General features: G+C 50.0%; 1 protein-coding gene across 1 annotated transcript in view; it reads left to right on the top strand.

The window, feature by feature from the left end:
- TCERG1L (transcription elongation regulator 1 like) overlaps nucleotides 1-13,876 on the top strand; it is a gene marked incomplete at both ends in the record, with an annotated part of 95,911 nt that overhangs the window by 62,011 nt on the left and 20,024 nt on the right. The window contains 3 exons of the mRNA XM_082002403.1: nucleotides 6,613-6,707; nucleotides 9,182-9,270; nucleotides 13,262-13,416. Of these exons, the coding sequence (XP_081858529.1) occupies nucleotides 6,613-6,707; nucleotides 9,182-9,270; nucleotides 13,262-13,416 (339 nt within the window). The remainder of the gene's footprint in view (nucleotides 1-6,612; nucleotides 6,708-9,181; nucleotides 9,271-13,261; nucleotides 13,417-13,876) is intronic.

The following is a 13,876-nucleotide window of genomic DNA, read 5'->3' as shown; positions in this document are numbered from 1 at the left end:
GTTCCCTCAGCCGCTCCTCATCAGACTTGTGCTCCAGACCCCTCACCAGCTTCGTTGCCCTTCTCTGGACACGCTCCAGCACCTCAACATCCTTCTTGGAGTGAGGGGCCCAAAACTGAACACAGTATTCAAGATGCGGCCTCACCAGTGCTGAGTACAGGGGCACAATCACTTCTCTACTCCTGCTGGCCACACTATTCCTGATACAGGCCAGGACGCTGTTGGCCTTCTTGGCCACCTGGGCACACTGCTGGCTCATGTTCAGCCGGCTGTCAACCAGCACCCCCAGGTCCCTTTCCGCCGGACTGCTCTCTAGCCACTCCTTCCCAAGCCTGTAGCGTTGCATGGGGTTGTTGTGGCCAAAGTGCAGGACCCTGCACTTGGCCTTATTAAACCTCATACAGTTGGCCTCTGCCCATTGATCCAGCCTGTCCAGATCCCTTTGCAGAGCCCTCCGACCCTCCAGCAGATCAACACTCCCACCCAACTTGGTGTCATCTGCAAACTTACTGAGGGAGCACTCGATTCCCTCATCCAGATCATCAATAAAGATATTGAACAAGACCGGCCCCAGAACCGAGCCCTGGGGAACACCGCTTGTGACCGGCCGCCAGCCGGATTTAACGCCGTTCACCACAACTCTCTGGGCTCGGCCATCCAGCCAGTTCCTTACCCAGCGAAGAGTAAACCTGTCCAAGCCACGAGCTGCCAGTTTCCCCAGGAGAATGCTGTGGGAGACGCTGTCAAAGGCTTTACTAAAGTCCAGGTAGACAACGTCCACAGCCTTTCCCTCATCCACTAGGCGGGTCACCTGGTCATAGGAGGAGATCAGGTTGGTCAAGCAGGACCTGCCTTTCATGAACCCATGCTGGCTGGGCCTGATCCCTTGGTTGTCCTGCAGGTGCCCTGTGAGCACTCTCAAGACCAACCGCTCCATAATCTTCCCCGGTACAGAGGTCAGGCTGACAGGCCTGTAGTTCCCAGGATCCTCCTTCCGGCCTTTCTTGTAGACGGGCGTCACATTGGCAAGCCTCCAGTCTTCTGGGACCTCCCCTGTTAACCAGCACTGCTGATAAATGATGGAGAGTGGCTTGGCAAGCTCCTCCGCCAGCTCTCTCAGTGGTGGATCCCATCAGGCCCCATAGACTTGTGGGTGTCCAGGTGGCTTAGCATGTCCTTGACTGCTTCCTCCTGGATTATGAGGAGTACATTGTGCTCTCCATCCCCGTCTTCCAGCTCAGGGGGCTGAATACCCTGCGGATACCTGGACTGGCTATTAAAGACTGAGGCAAAGAAGGCATTAAGTACCTCAGCCTTGTCCTCGTCCTTGGAGACAATGTTCCCCGCCATATCCAGTAGGGGATGGAGATTCTCCTTGCCTCTCTTTTTGTTGTTAATATATTTGTAAAAACATTTTTTATTATCCTTTACGACTGTGGCCAGACTGAGCTCTAGCTGGGCTTTTGCCTTTCTAATTTTGTCCCTGCTTCCCTTTCTCTGAAGAGAAAATTAATAAAATTTTCTGTAGTTCTGGAGCAGAAGGAGTAAACATTGCAATGCTCCTGGCTTCTAGTAAGCATTTGTTTTTGTACTGGAAGCAGGAAAACTCCAGTCTCAAGTACAATACAGTAGGTACAAGAGAGGTGGAGCTGTAACTACCACCCTCAGAGCGCTCTGCATGATTTTATAGATATTCAGAGCTTAAATCATTAAATGCCTTGAAGATCAGGGCCAAGGTCTTGATATTTCAAAAGAATCACATGTAAAGAGCAGAGGAAGGAAGGTCGGCAAGCATCAGTGATGGCCTTTGGCTCAGAGCCCGGCTTAGCTTGGGCAGAGGTGCAGCAACAGCTGGAGGGGGAGGCTGAGAAATGGTACAGGGGCTTAACCGAGGTGGAGAGGCAAAACCAGGCAGAACACCGTGCCGATGAGCACGGCAGCGGCTGCCTTGTGCTCAGGGAGGGAGGAGGCGAGCGAACGGGGGCCCGGTGCAGCGCCCGGTGTTGGTGGGAGCTGATGCTCCGCTGCGGGCAGCGACGCTCCTGCCTGGGCAGCTTGATGGGAAATGAGTGCACGGAGCCGGTCTGGGAGGTGGGGATGGTTCACTGCCCACCTGCGCGGTGCCCGAGGGAGTATGCCAGTAGGGGGTTTTCACCTTCTCCTTCTTTATAACGAAAGTATTTTCAGGGTAGTGGCAAATAGCATCTGTTGGGCGGTGTTGGCTGTGTGCCTGAAAAGCCCAAGAATGAAATGAGTTTGTCCTTGAACTCTGCACCAGGCACATAGCCCACGGTATGGTACAGTAGACAAAGAATTTGTCCTTGTTATTCTACTGTTCCCATTACAAATCTCCAGAAAAATAAAAGGGCTGAGTGGGAAGAGAGTGCTGCAGAAGGAAAAAAGCGCCGCTCCGGGAGCCCTGCGCTAAGAGGGGAGGCAGAGCGTTTGGCTGGCGCAGCGAAACCGGTCAAAGCAGAAAACGGGCACCAACCGAGGGGTGACGTGGAGCGTGCAGGCAGGAGCAGGGTCCGTTTCCCTAAAGCAGTGATGATGGGCTGAAGGTGGGATCCCTGCCCACGGGAGCGGGGCGTGGAGCCGGCCGACGCAGCTGGCACTGAAATCCCGCACTCGGCTCGTCGAGCGAGAACCAGCCGAGGAGGGACGGTGAGTCAGTCAGATACGGTTTTTAGGCTAATCTCAAGAAACAAAAGCAGCAAGGTTGTGGGGAGGGACAGAACTGACCTGCAGAGATACTGGTGGGATAATAAAAAACTGAGTGTTTAGATGTGTTTGCTTGAAGTAAATCCAATTCTTGGGAACATTTAGAATCAAAATTGTAAACTGCTTTTAAGATTAATGGAGGTTTGGCCTCTAAATACCTTTGCAAAACAATTTTTTATTGTCTCTTGTCCATAGCTTCTTGTGGCATGAATCAATCATCCCTCTTCATCTCACTCTCTAATTCTGCTTTTAATAAGATGTTTATGATCATACATCTACATCCGCCGTGATATACCCAAGATAGTTTTGCTACTTCACCTTTACTTTCTACTGTGAATTATTCATGTGTCTCTACCTGCCGCGAAGCCTCAGAGAAGTCTCTTTAATCAGATATCTTTATCTTTCCGTCTCCAGCGCATCCTTCAGCAGCGTTACAGCAAGCGTGGGAACACATCGTTAGTAATTACGCTGCTAAGTTTAGGGGCAAAAAAAGGTGTGTGATTATGTTGGAAATATGTTGCGGTAGCTTAATTGTCAGGCTGCAGTTTATTTTATGCACTTAAGTTAAAGCGGGGGAAGGTTAATTAAGGAGAACAGTGTAAACCTGAGCAAAGACGTGCGCCAGTTGCCAGCGGAGGGTAAACGTGCATCTCTCTGGCTGTCCTTTCCCAGCAGGTGCGGAGCAGGAATCCGTAGGAATCCAAGAAGTCCTAACAGTGGTCTGCTTGATACTCTCTGCGGAAGGCAGAGCGGGTCTGCGGGTCAGCGGCATGGGCTCCCTGCAACCGCCTCACTTTTTTGGGAGTTCGGTGTCCCTCCTTAGTGCAGCGAAGCTGACCCAGGGCGCACTCCCAGACTTTCTTTTTTTATTTTATTTCACTTTTTAAATTTACATCTCATTTTATATGTGCTGATGGCCCAAAATTTTGTGGAAGTGTATTTCATATGTGAATGCCTCATGAACCGCGCGCTGCAGAAGTTCACCTACGTCCTGCACCGGTGATGCCATATTTCAAGCAAAAGATACAGCACCCTAGTCCCTCCCTGAGGCTTCAGCCTTTCTGTTCAGATGCTGTGAGGGAGCTTTTCAAAGGAGGAGAAAAAGAGAGGTTGCCTCGGGCGTTGGCAGCGCAGAGTGTCTCCGCGCCGAAGACGTGTAAGGTTCGAACAGGAGTGAGAATGGCTGCCCGCGCAGGAGAGCCTCCCCGCACCGGTGCGTCTGTGCTCCGTACTTTGAGCCAATCTTCAGTTATTAAAGAGCAGGGTACGAGCAGCCATGACAAAAGCGTTTATGCCGTACTTCGTCCCTTCCTTGGCATCAAACCGGAGCTCCTGGAGCTCTGTGAGTGTGGTTTAGGTTCCCTCTCCTATTTCATTTCTTCAGCATCAGCTGTGGGAAACCGCCCACATGTGCAACATTTTGTTTAAACCTGCCAATTGACATTTATATATTTGTATTACTGCTTGTAGAGCTAGGTAAACGTGTTTTCTTGGTCCTCATGCATGTGTGCATATGCATATACGTGAATGAAAGATCTTGGCTAGTTCTTAAACCAACGTGATAATGAAGACTATGGAAGAACCAAATTGTAATAACAATAAAAGCCTTTTTTCCTAGGACTAGAGAAATAGAAAGAGAAAGAAGCAGAGCTGGAAGTGGGTTTAATATGACTTCCCTATTAAAAGGAAAAAAGAATCCCAGGTCGGTTAAGCATCGTTTCCCAAGCGTGCAGCTCCATGTTCAGCTGCGCCGCGTTCGAGTGACAGAATCCAAACAGCAATTTGTTTGTGGCTGCTTCAGCAGCAGCTAACTGGCCTTCCCGAGTTGTTGCTTCAAGGATTATTTCATGGCAAGAGCAGAAGAAGCAAGAGCTGGAAATGCCGAGATCTGTTGCACCGCTCACCAGTGTTGCCCTCAAAGGCTCTCAGCACGTGGAGCCCTGAGCCCAGCGCCAGCTGTGCGCCTGCAAAACGTGGCCAGCGCCAGCTGTGTGTTTCTGCAAAACATGGCCGGCGCCAGCTGTGCACCCACAAAAGCCATCCCAAACCTGGGCTGTTCTGGCTGCCTTTAAGTTGCTGCAAAATCAAGGACTTGCAAAGGAATATTTGCTGCAGAGGGGGATGTCTCAAGGTCCCTTCCATCCTCTGCAAACGCGTTTCCAGAAGGCACGCTGATACTCTCCTTGAAAAGGCCGGTCGGGGGGAGGCGGGCTGTGCCTCGCCGCGCCCGCGGGCTGGCTCCTGGCGCACCCCGGGGGCAGAGAACGACGCGCCAAAGGCATCCCCGGGGAGCGGCAGCGGGAGAGTCCGAGTGGCGGGGAGACGCTGGGCAAGATAATGAAATACCTCTGCAAAACGGTTGAGAAACTGCACGTTGTCTTTCTTCTGCCGTGTTTTGGAGCTGGAGAATATGTTCGCAGAGTTTAACCCAGCGGGAGGTGGGCGCGCGCAGGCGGGCTGAAGCCGGGTGTGACTTCGCTGCGTTCGAAGACTGACGTGCCCGGTAATGCTTTGAGTCCCGATTAACAGACGTCTAATGAAGAAAGACAAATTCAAGAGACGCTTTTGATATGTATTAGCTGCTCTCTACTCCTAGCCCCTCTAATGTGGAAATTAATTGATGTGCTTTGTAAATGTTCTTTCTCATTGCCCATAAAAATTGAGGAAGTCATCTTCTGAGAAAAATGACATATATTTAAATTTTTATTATTATGATATATTCCACGGTGAAACAGAGTCAAATGGCAGAAATTCCAGCCTTTTCCTGGGTGTAGTTACATGTGTGCCTGTTCTGTAGTCTGAGTAATTTTAAAATCCATTGAACAGTATTTTCACGTGAGAATCTGCTATTTAATATGCAGTCCTAAAAAAAGCAGTGCTTGCAAATAGTTTCTTGAAGCTACTATACCAAAGTTTTAGTCTGTTTGGCAGACACGAAGCTCCCCAGAACTCTCGAGATGGGTAAGGGGTGAGGTGACTATGTCATGGCTTGCCATTATGGCAGTCTTAATACTGGTAGTACCAGCCCATATTTGCAGCGTACGGTTGTACTGGAGGTCTCCGGGGAGCCTGCGATGGCGAGGTGCAGGGTGGGCGTCTCCCCGCAGAGCCGGGCGTGCAGGCGTGCTGGCGGGGATGCATCCCCACGGCCCCCGTTTCTGGGTGGTTTGAGCCTCCTTTGGTAATTTTGCTGCCGTGCCGGAACTCTGCAGGCACATATGCACGAGAATGCTTGATTGTGGTTGCTCATGGAGTTTTTATCATGAATGAGTTGAAACATCGTCATTATTTGTAAGTCTGCAGGCACATACGCATGAGAATGCTCCCGCCAGAGCCATTGCCGTCACTGCTGCATCCCGCCTGGGCAGAGGCGATGGCTGTAGTAGGGAGGAAGGAGTGGGCGATGTACGCTTCCCCGAGCACTGCTTATCTTGCAGGGAATGCACCTTGTGCTCCCTGCCGCAGGCAGGATGCGCCAGGTCACTTTGCTCAAACCCACAGCTATGTGTTTTAAGAGTAGCGCAAGGATCGGATGATGAAAAAGAAACCCCAAAAAAGAATGCCTTTTTCAGTATTTCTTCCTGTGAAAACTAGTTTTTACTCATTGTGAGGCCTGTGTCTTGTACCTGCTGCCTGTCTGCCTTTCCTTACTGTCCCTTCTGAGTAAACTCGGTGTAGTAAAAGCCTCCCACTAAAATACAGCATGATGTTGAGAAAGGTGATACGGTCCTCGGCACACACGTACGCCTGTAAGTAAAGGACTGAGCGAGGAGGAAGAGGGGAGGGAAGGAGGCTTGGAGCCACAGGGGGTGGTTTGGTTTTTCTTTGCTAGTTTTGATTTGTTGGGAATGTATTTATTGCACGTTAAAAAGAAATCCTTTCCCCTCACAGATAATGGCCAAGAGTCGAGTAGATCCTCCTGCCCACCGACCTTGATTTTGCATACGGAGAGGAAGAGTACCCCCATGGAAAGCGATGGCACTAAGGTTTGTGACGGTTTCTTTTATAAACCTCTTTAAACTACTGAACTGCACAAATTGGAGCCAGCATACAGGACTGTCCTGTGGCTGGATCTGTGCTGGTGGTAAGGGATCGTTTCCTACAGTCGATCTTCAAGAGCTGTCTCTTTGTCTGGGTGCTTTACAGGAGCTCAGTCCCTGTGGTGTTGGAGAGGCAGAGGAGGGCTGCTCGCGGCTGGTTTTCTCCCCATACTGGAGGAGGAGCGGGTCGATGCGGGGTGGGGGGCGAGAATGCAAGCGTGGAGGTGCGACACAGCCCGGGACAAAGTTACTGTGCTGAGAAGTTGAAGTGCAGAAGCAGCGTATCTCACTTTCTCTGTCTCACTGCTGTGGCAGGGACCTGTGGAGCTGAGTCAGCCCTGGCTCAGAGCAGGATTGGCTCCCTGGACCTCGTGCCACTTGTCACAGCATCAGCCCCAGGTGCAAGGAAGAATTTTTTCATGGCCCTCACCTTCTTAGTGTTACTAATTTAACTGTGTGTCGTGGTTTAGCCCCAGCCGGCAACTAAGCACCACGCAGCTGCTCGCTCACTCTCCCTCCCACAGTGGGACGGGGGAGAGAATTAGGAAAAACCTCGTGGGTTGAGATAAACACGGTTTAATAGGACAGAAAGAAAGAAGGGAACAACAATGATAATACCAACAAAGGAATGTACAAGAACAAGTGATGCCCAATACAGAAATTGCTCACCACCCCGTGATCGACAGCCCGTCCCTGAGCAGTGATTTCCGCCCCCCGGCCAACTCCAGTTTCTGTACTGGGCATGACGTCGGATGGTAGGGAATATCTCTTTGGCCAGCCTGGGTCAGCTGTCCCGGCTGTGTCCCCTCCCAGCTCCCCGTGCACCCCCAGCCTGCTCGCTGGCAGCCCAGCACGAGAAGCTGGACTGTCCTTGACGGCTCAGCAACAACCCAAAACATCAGCACATTATCAACAGTTCCTCATCCCAAATCCAAAACACAGTCTCACACTAGCTTCTGTGAGGAAAACCAGCTCTATCCTGGCTGAAACCAGGACACTGTGCTGGGCGCTTTTGTAGCCCTCCTTTACAGATAATTGCGTGGTCCTTAAATAAACCTGACAGGTGAACATAAATGGATAGCAAATAGTATGTGCAGCTTACAGCTTACCATATATAACTTCACGTATAACTTACCTGTGAGGTTATATGTGTGTAACTTCGATAACATTTTATAAAAAAGCCTAGATTATTGTATAAAGAAAAAAGACCTAAATTGTACTCCCAGCTTCCATGAAATAAATGGAAGTATTTGCTTTCTGCACAGCTCATGCAGACATTGTGAAAATGGCTAAAGTTAAAAGAGGAAAACCTTTATCTGAGTATGGGTGTGTGGAAGAGCATCCCGAGCTCAGAAAACAGCAATGCGGAAGATGCTCGAAGCTGCCTTGAGCAGGCGTGTCTTGTTCCCCCGCATGTCTTCGCCCTGCACACACGTTTTCTGCATCGGGAGCGCTGTCCTGCAGGAGGAGGACCTGTGGGCTGAGCTACTGTTCAGTTTATTTTCATTTGGCACATTCCTGTCACGCTGCTGTCTTTAGGCTCCGTACGAGCAAGCCTTCCCTGCCTGCCGGGCGCTGCGAGGGTTCCTCATACTTGCAGCTGCGTTGGTGGCCTTAGGGCTTTAAGTTGTAAAATACTTTCAAGATGAAGACCTCTGGATATATGCATTATTATTTTTTAATTAAGTACGTGCTTCTCATGTTTTGATACCGCATTGAGCTAGATCACTGCCTTCCTCCCACGCCTCCCCCTCACAGCTCGTTTCCATAAGCTACTACAATAAATAGCTGTTCTTCAGCCGGGAGAGCAGCGCCCGTGCTTGCCAGCTGTACCGTACACCCTGCCGCACTGTCTTGTCGCTCCGTCCGTATGGCCAGCCTCACGCCGAGCGGCCCAGCCCCATCGCAGGGGGGTTCGATGGGGACAGGAGTGCAGCTGTGTGCCCTCCAGCTCAGGGGTTGCTGTTGGCCGAAGCCAGGGAAAGTCGCTCTTGCCAGTGTTATAAAGTCCTTGGAACGTACCAGGAAAAACGGCTCAGGAGCGAGCAGCCAGCGATGGCGGCGAGCTCTGTGGAACAGGGTGTGCTCACCGGGCTCGCGCAGCTGCTCCCGCGCACCGTGCAAGCGCTTCCCTTGGGTCACGCGCTGCCTCGCGCGCTGGAGCTGGTACAAGTGCTTTCTTGCCACGTCTGCACCCGCATGCCTTCCCTGGCCCTCGCCCCACCGCCGCCCTGCTGCTCGGTGTGCAGACCCCCAGATTTCCCATTTATCTGGGCTGCTCTCAAGGTAGCTGGTTGTTTCATAAAGCCGCTCTGGAACGATGGCAATAAGGATACTCCACACTGAAAAGAGTGATGTGTGTAACAATAAGTCTCCTGCATCAGCTTTATTTGTTGACTAATCTCTATCTGTCTTTCAAGGATCATTCTTTTAAACTGGTAAATGAGGATGACAGCACATCAAACGGCAACAAGCCCGTGGCATCCACTCCAGTGCCGGGATCACCATGGTAAGCAAAAGCAATCAGCCCTGCTAGAAGCCATTCATCAGTGCCGTTTCCCTTGCCAGACGTGCATTAGTGGTCTGGTACCTGGGGAAAATACACTATCCTGGGTGTTAAGTAGCAATGCTGGGTTCCTGTTCTAGCTTCCGCTGAGGCTTTTCCTTGTTAATCATGTACTTACGGCAAATGTGGGGAGGTAGCCGCAAGCACGACATGAGCCAGCTCCCTGGGATCTGCAGGGTAAGGGCAGCGTGCTGCGGAGCACCGGCTCAGCCGGGACCAGGTCTGGCAGGAGGTAACCGGTGGTTTCTCTGGTTTTGTGGGCGTGCGTGGCTGCTTGCCTGCTGTGAGCAGAGCTGTGTGTGCCCGTGCTCCTTGGGCTCTGCCTCACACGTGTCGAGGATGCAGCTTGGGTGGCACTTGGATGGATCAAAGGGGAAATACAAGATCTGTAAGAGACGTTCTTGCTTTTTAAGGCCAGATCCTCTTTCTCTCCTAGTTATTTCGTTGGCACTGGATGCCTCTTACTGTCTTGCAAGGTTGGTGTTGATTTCAGGTTGTATCAGTAAAAATAGGTTGTGTCTCATGACACAGGTTTCCTGGCCATGTTCCCATTCAGGTAACTACATGCTGGGTGACTAAAGCTCTTGTGTCATTTTTAAATAGATACAAATTTTCTTCACTTTCTGTCTTGAACAGTTGACTAGAAGGATTTTTGACCTCCTTTACCCATATAATAATTAATTTCTTCTTAGTGGCTCACATCTTTGGGGTCTTTGGCTAAGGCACTCCACGTAGATACCAGCCATTATTTGATATTATCATATTGTGTCATTTTGCAAACCAGTGTTGTAGGCACAGGCCAACGTCCTACTTAATCTCGACATCATAAATATGTAATTCCCATCAGTCATTTATCCTCTTGACAGTTGCTGCTGTATGGGGTAGTGCAGAGTCCAGCAGTGTCATAGGCAGGTTATGGTTTGGTCGGTCCGTTGTTACAGAGGAGAGCCGTAGGCAGTGGTACCCGCAGAGACGTCTCGCAGCACCCCCTTTTCCCAGCTGTGTCTGCTGAGCATGAGTGGGCAGCCGGTACCTCCACTGAATGGCTCTTGGATCCAAAGTTGTGATATTTTAATCTCTAAGGAGAAACCTTACATTTCTGAGTTTCCAGAGGATTGTTTAGTGACCCAGTGAGTATTCTGGATGCAAGGAAAGGCATCCAGATCTGGTCCTTGGGACCAGAGGGAGGGGACATAGTCCCTCATGCTGACAGTTGTCCCGTGTTCTGAGGTGACAATGTCTCATGTGCCCCGTGGCTCACGCTGGGACATGCAGCATGCCTGTAGAGTGCTTCAATCATAACGTACATTTTTTTCTGATAGGTTGAAACTAGATACGCAACACAAATTCAACAAATCCTGAGTTTATTTCAGCCACTCCCCTCCTGTAGGTTGACTCTCTGCTTCTGCGGGACCTGTGGTTGATGTGACATTGCCAAGAGCCTGTCAGAAGTAGCTAAACCGTAATTTTTAACGGCAGAAGAAATTTCAGGAATGTTACCAGACCTTACCTACCTTATGGAATAAAAGGAACCACTAATATCATCATCTTGTGCCCTTACTCGTTCTTAAATTACAATTTTCTAAAGAGGAACATGAACATAACAATATCTGCATTTCCAGTTTATGCTCTGTGACTGAAACAAAATACCATGCGTCCCCTATGGATAATTGAAGCCGTTATTATACCAAAGAGGAACAGGTGACATGTTACATGGGGAAAGGAACATTAATTTTAAATTAAATGTCAAATTATATTAGTCATGGAAAAGTGAAGAGGTGTCACGAGGGACCCCAGAGTTTCTAACCTGGGGTGATGGCACATGAGACCTGGTGATACTCGGTGATTAACGAGCGCCATCGACGTCTGCCTGCGTGGCCAGAGGGGCAGCGAGCAGAGCGGCGTACCGGCGGAGACCGAACGCATGTTTCCAGCCCCACCGGTTATAATCTCTGTCAGGTAACAGCTTCGACAGTCCCGCGTGCGTGTGGTAGCGTCGCAGGTCCCAAGCGAGGTGCTGGTTTCAAGTGTACCCTCACGTGCAGCTAGCTCCCCAAGCGGTTCAAAGCCTGCAGCGTGCTTCCTTGCCGTGGAAGAAGCTGCAGCAAGGCGCATTTGCAAGCAGGCGTTCACTCCTGGGCAGGGCTGGGCCCGTGCCTTGGCTGCAGTGCTAACATTTAATAGAAGGGTAAGAACAGCCCACTCAAATTCATCAGCTACCTCTGTCCGCTTCACCTAAATGCCAAGATTTTTTCCCTTCCTTCTGGGCCGAGTGTGGTATTCATGGGCGAGCGCAGCCGTGGTTTGAGCGTTACTGGGACGTCCCTCTTGGTGTGTGCTGCGGAAGGGGCTCGGGGCTGGCGGGTCGGTGTTTCTGGGCGAAGCGGGGTTCCCGGAGGTACACAGTCAGAAGTAGTAACTAGATCTAATCACTGCATGACAGAGGGTTAGAGCCTCTTGTGAGGCTCTTTCGTGATCCAAAACATTTGTGTATTAAAATAAACAGAAAGTTATTAAAACATTTGGCACGTCCGTGTCGCTGAGTTCAGGATGCCAAAACTTGCGTGGGGCATAAGTGTGACTGAAGTCAACGGCTGGGTTCGCACGCCCAGTCTGGCGCTCCCGTTCGTTGGGAGAACATGTAACTCTACTGAGCACAAGGACTGGGTGCTGGGGCTCAGGAGCACGCTTCGAGGGAGCTGCTGCCGGCACCCTGCGGCCCTGCCGCTCCTGCCGTGGCTTCTTACACAGCTTTTGTATTTTTCTGTATGTGTTCGGGCAAGATCAACGGTGATGTCTCGCCAGCGGTACACAGAGTATGTCGGGTTGTCTCACTGCAGTACTCTGCACTGATGGAGCATTTTTCATCTTCGCAAGTCTTTTACGCAGACAAGACTTCTTTTTTTTTTAAAGCAGTTTTGTTCACTGCTTTTAATAACAATTAAGCAGCAGAGCTTCTAATGATAACGTTTGTTCCTGCCGGGTATTTATGCTTCAGAGAAACCAACATTTTCCCATTATAAGTGTGTGTGTGAGGAAGTCAGAGCATGTATGCGATGTTTGTTAGTTTTCATTACAATTCAGAAAGTGTGGGCTTGAGATTGGTATTCTCTTTGTTTATTACGTACACGTTTAGTGAAGTATAATGAGGTTTTTGAATGTCTGTTAAGGATGGTGTGATACTTATTTTCATATTACTTTAGCTGATTTTAAATGAATGTTAGGACAGAAAGTTGAACTGCTGTCATGCATATTTTAACTGACCAGGTTGAGAAACTGATTTACGCAGCAGCAACTTAGTCACGTTTTTCAGATTTGAAACAGAGCCCGTAAAAATCACCCTAAACCTTTGTGGCAGACTTCTGCGGTGGCTGGTTGTGCCTGTCCGGCGCAGAGCGCGGTGGAGCCGGCAGCGATGCCTCGGGGATGCCACGGCGATGCCTCGGGGATGCTGTGGTTACGCCTCCTCCCTCGGGGAGCCGTGTAAAGGTCCCGTGGCCAGCCACCAGCAGCAGCACAGCCCCGGCCTGTGGGCACCGAAGCGATGGCCACACAGCCCCGCTGCCGAGGCTTCTGCCACTCGCTGCGCTCCGCCACGGCTTTAGAACATGGAATGTGTTTTCCTGTGGTTTCTCTTGCTGTGAGCACCATGGCGTTCCTCTTCGCCTGGTTCTTTTTCCCTTCCCTGATAGAACAGTTCTCCTGCTGCTTTTTTGGGGTGTTTAGACCATTTCTATGATATTTTAATGATAAGGAGAGGGTTACTCTACCCGAGGTGGCCGGCGTGGACTGGCAGGGCCCGGGGCAGGCTGTCGGTCCGAGAGCAGTCTCGCCCGCGCGCTGCGAATGGAGATGCAACAAGCCAGCTGTGGGTGAACTTCTTGTGCCTGGATGTATCTGACATTATCTAAGCATAGTTTATCACTTGGAATAGGTGTGTAGTCTGGACTGGAGATGACCGGGTCTTCTTCTTCAACCCTACAATGCAGCTGTCAGTCTGGGAGAAGCCGGTGGACCTGAAGCACCGCGGCGACATAAACCGGATCATCGAGGACCCTCCTCACAAGCGCAAGCTGGAAGCTGCAGCAAGTAACTAAAGCCCTGTGATTATTTGCCTCTATTTAAACTCAAATGTCAAACGAAAGTTGGTCACTAAATGCGTTTAGTGAAAGTTTGATAACTGTAATTAGAAGGGTTTTCCTTTTGAGATTTCATATAAAGTATTGTGTTAAAATTGATGTTCATTGCAAAATCCGTATTTTCACTGAAATGCTGAACTGGGAGGTAGGGCTTTCTTGTTGCTGGCAATGAAGAAACAGGTGGCTTATTACACTGGATGAATACTTGATGTATAAAATACATCTTAGAAGGTGCTATCTTTATATTTTATTACACTTATTTCCAAGACGTACGTTAGGAATGCATTGCCAATGCATTATTCAACTGTTACACAAAAGCAGGTATTCCGTAGCTAATGATTATCCAACCAAGTTGTAGAGGAGGAAAAATCCCAGTAGTAAATCTCTCATGAGTGGTAAAAGGTTTGGTG

The sequence above is a fragment of the Phaethon aethereus genome (assembly GCF_964289735.1).
Source record: "Phaethon aethereus genome assembly, chromosome: 7".
In the NCBI taxonomy this organism is placed as follows: domain Eukaryota; kingdom Metazoa; phylum Chordata; class Aves; order Phaethontiformes; family Phaethontidae; genus Phaethon; species Phaethon aethereus.
The sequence above is the reverse complement of the archived record's forward strand: the minus strand, read 5'-3'. Positions and strand labels throughout refer to the sequence as shown.